This window comes from Hyaena hyaena, unplaced genomic scaffold (assembly GCF_003009895.1).
Source record: "Hyaena hyaena isolate Hyena2069 unplaced genomic scaffold, ASM300989v1 scaffold_19, whole genome shotgun sequence".
NCBI lineage: Eukaryota > Metazoa > Chordata > Mammalia > Carnivora > Hyaenidae > Hyaena > Hyaena hyaena.
The window spans coordinates 6,272,860-6,275,904 of record NW_024080651.1 but is presented as its reverse complement, the minus strand read 5'-3'; the positions used below and the strand labels follow the sequence as shown (position 1 = coordinate 6,275,904).

At 45.4% G+C, this 3,045-nt stretch overlaps 1 gene segment (V, D, J or C); it reads right to left on the bottom strand.

Annotated features, from left to right (window-relative positions):
• Window positions 1-1,357: 1,357 nt before the first annotated feature.
• On the bottom strand, window positions 1,358-1,880 carry LOC120227877. The segment is given in 2 exon segments: window positions 1,358-1,716; window positions 1,835-1,880. Coding segments are annotated over 2 exon segments (405 nt in total).
• Between the last annotated feature and the right edge of the window lie 1,165 nt (window positions 1,881-3,045).

The following is a 3,045-nucleotide window of genomic DNA, read 5'->3' as shown; positions in this document are numbered from 1 at the left end:
ATAAGTGTTGGAAAATGGGAAGAATCTGTGTCCTGAGTCCACCAAAGGCCCTGAGAAGTCTGAGTCTCAAGGAAGCCTAAGTCAGGGAACACAAGATTTCCCCAGTAGGCATGACCTCCCACCACACACACACACACACAAGACCAAGCAAACAACATCCTATTTATTGCAGGGATGCATCCGCATGCTTTCCAAGATAGGCCAAGGCAGGTATTGAAGGTGATCTATTCTATGATCAGTTTCCTCAGGCTGTCTTCCCAGGAATTATGGATACAAGTTCCATTTGTAACCCTTGGAAGTACTGTCAGAGCTTCTGAATCATATAAAGCATCCTTATAGCCCCAGTTCTCCTCCAACAGGTTACAAGTCACAGGGTCCTTCACTGGGTTGAAGTGATGAACAGAAATCCATCATCCCAACCACCCAACTCAATTCTCAGGCACCCCCCCCAGGCCTGCTGCACCCACACTCTGTACATCAGCCCTCAGGACAGCGGGTTCCCCACTTGGTCTATGTTGCTGACAGAAGCTGCATGCCTGTGCCAGATCTTGATTTGTTTCCTCTAACTTCAAATCAACTTCCTGTACCTCATCCTCCTCGGAGACAGGAAGACCCTGTGGATGCAGAACAAGATTCTCCCAGGGTTAAAAGTCCATGTACATTTTTTTAATTGTTTCTATTTTTTTCTGAAATTCCACACCATTACCCAAAGTTATTGCAGCAATTGTATTGATCAAGTCTGGGAGAATTGACATCTTCACCACATTAAATATTTTGACCCATAAGTCAGATATATCTACAAATTTATTTAAATCTTTAATCTCTCTCATGAATGGTTTATAGATTTTAGTACATAAAATTTTCAAATTCTGTCAGATTTATCCTTGTATATTTCGTATTTTGGTGCTATTGTAAATGGTATTATTTCTAACCTTTCATTTTAATGGTTGATTACTAGAATGGAGAATATAATTCCAAGCTGCATATGGGGACTGCATCCCAACCCTAAATTGAAACACTCAGACCAGAAGCATCTCTGAGTCACTCTACACCCTCAGGAGGGCATAACCTGAATCAACATTTTTGTCCTCATTCAATTACTTCATTAAGAGCTATTAATCTCTGAGAATGGGATTACTTTCAGTGCAACATTAACAGAGTGAGACTATGCTAGCTATAGATTCATCTAAATTTTGATCTGAATGACAGTACGAAATATGAATTAGGTCAAGTAGTCTGAGGAAAATCAGGTGCTGACAGAAGAAATGGCAATGGAAGCCAACCCCTGAGCTATACATGGTCAGAGCCCCAGCTGTGAGTGGTGCACCAGGTCAGGAAGGTGCAGGTGAGGTTTTTGTCACACTTCCTCATGAGTCTGGAACACAGTGTAAGACTTAGAGTTGCCTTGCCATGTGTTACAGTAGTAGTCAGCCTCGTCTTCAGGCTGCAGCCCAGAGATGATCAGAAGCCCTGCATTGGCAGAGGCATCACTGCATCCAGAGAAGTGGCTGGGGACCCCAGAGCCCTGGTGCTTATCTGAGTCTGAGTGGTAGTACAGGAGATACCGGGGAGGGCTCCCTGGCTTCTGCTGGTACCATCTTATCCAGAAATCACCAACTCTGGAGCCACTTCTCAGGGTACAGGTGAGTCTCACAGAAGTTCCCAGAGATGCAGAGAGAGAAGGGGGCTGGGTCAGCACCGGCTGGGACAGGGAACCTGCAAACACAGACACTCATGGGAAATGGGGCAGGGGACAAGGTTAAGCTTTTGATGGTCTGTGACAGTGAGGGTGACACCCACTCAAGAGCCACCATGGATCTAAGGATGTCCCTACCTGTGCAGTGAGCTAGTAGCACAAGGAGGATAGAGGTCCGGCCCATTATGGAGGCTCCACTTGTGGCTCCAGATCAGGGCTGGGATGTGCCAGGCCCCTTTTATTTTCTCCAGGGCCTGAAAAGGGAGGGACATTCACAAAAATTTGTTTTCTACCTACTAGATGAAGTCTCAGCTTTGTCCCTAAAGCAGAGGGGGCTGATTTCCACAAAGGCTCAGAGTTTGTCCCCCGGGAGGGACCAGGGAGGAAGCAGCTGCTGGGACCTTCCACAGACCTGTGAGCAGGAGACCTCTCCCAGCCAGGGGACATAGCTGCTGAGTCCCCACTAGTATACATAAGCAACAGTGTCCCAGCCATGGGGGGTTGGCGATTACACAGCAGTAGAGCCCCACTGTGTAAACACTGGGAATGCCCATAGCACCCCCTGCTGCCCACTAGTCAAACTTCAGTCTGTCACTGGAAAGGATGTCAGGGACTGACACTGACATGAGAGCCTGGCCAATGTCAGTCTACAAACATACATGTGCCACATGCTCTAATGCCCAAGGTAACTAATATTAACAAACTTCCCACCGAGGACTTTTGGATTTGTCAGAGGAGAACATGGAGTTGTATCACCACCACGCACCATGCGTTAGGCTGCAGTGGGTTGAGAAAGCAGAAGGCTGGGTTAGCACCCCTGAGCTGCTCTCTCAGCAGGCCACACGAGGGTTGAGGCTGGTTCTCTGTTTGTGGAGTGGAGGCCAGGTGTCCTACAGCAAGACAGATAAGGCATTCCACTTCCCCAGAAGAAAGATGGACTTTGGGGAGAGTAGGACATCAGTCATGATACATTGAGAGGATGAAAAACTACATGATTTGATAGTAATTTTGAGAAAATAGACTATAAGTGACAAAACAGTCAAGGAAATCTGAAGCCTAAATGTAAAAGTACTTCTCTGTCAGGGTGAGGTGCTTATATTTTCATTTCATTTGGGCATGTTAGAGTTTGAAAACAGGAGAAATGATTGATGAAATGTATATTTTTTACAAAAATGGTCCAGCTTTGTCAGAGTATAATTGACAATCACAAACTGTATGCACTTTTAAGGTACAACTTGAAGATAGGATATACATAAAAATTGTGATGTAATCACCACAATCAAGCTAATTAATATATCTATCGCCTCATATACATACCATTTCTTCTTTCCTTCCTTTCTTCTCTTTCC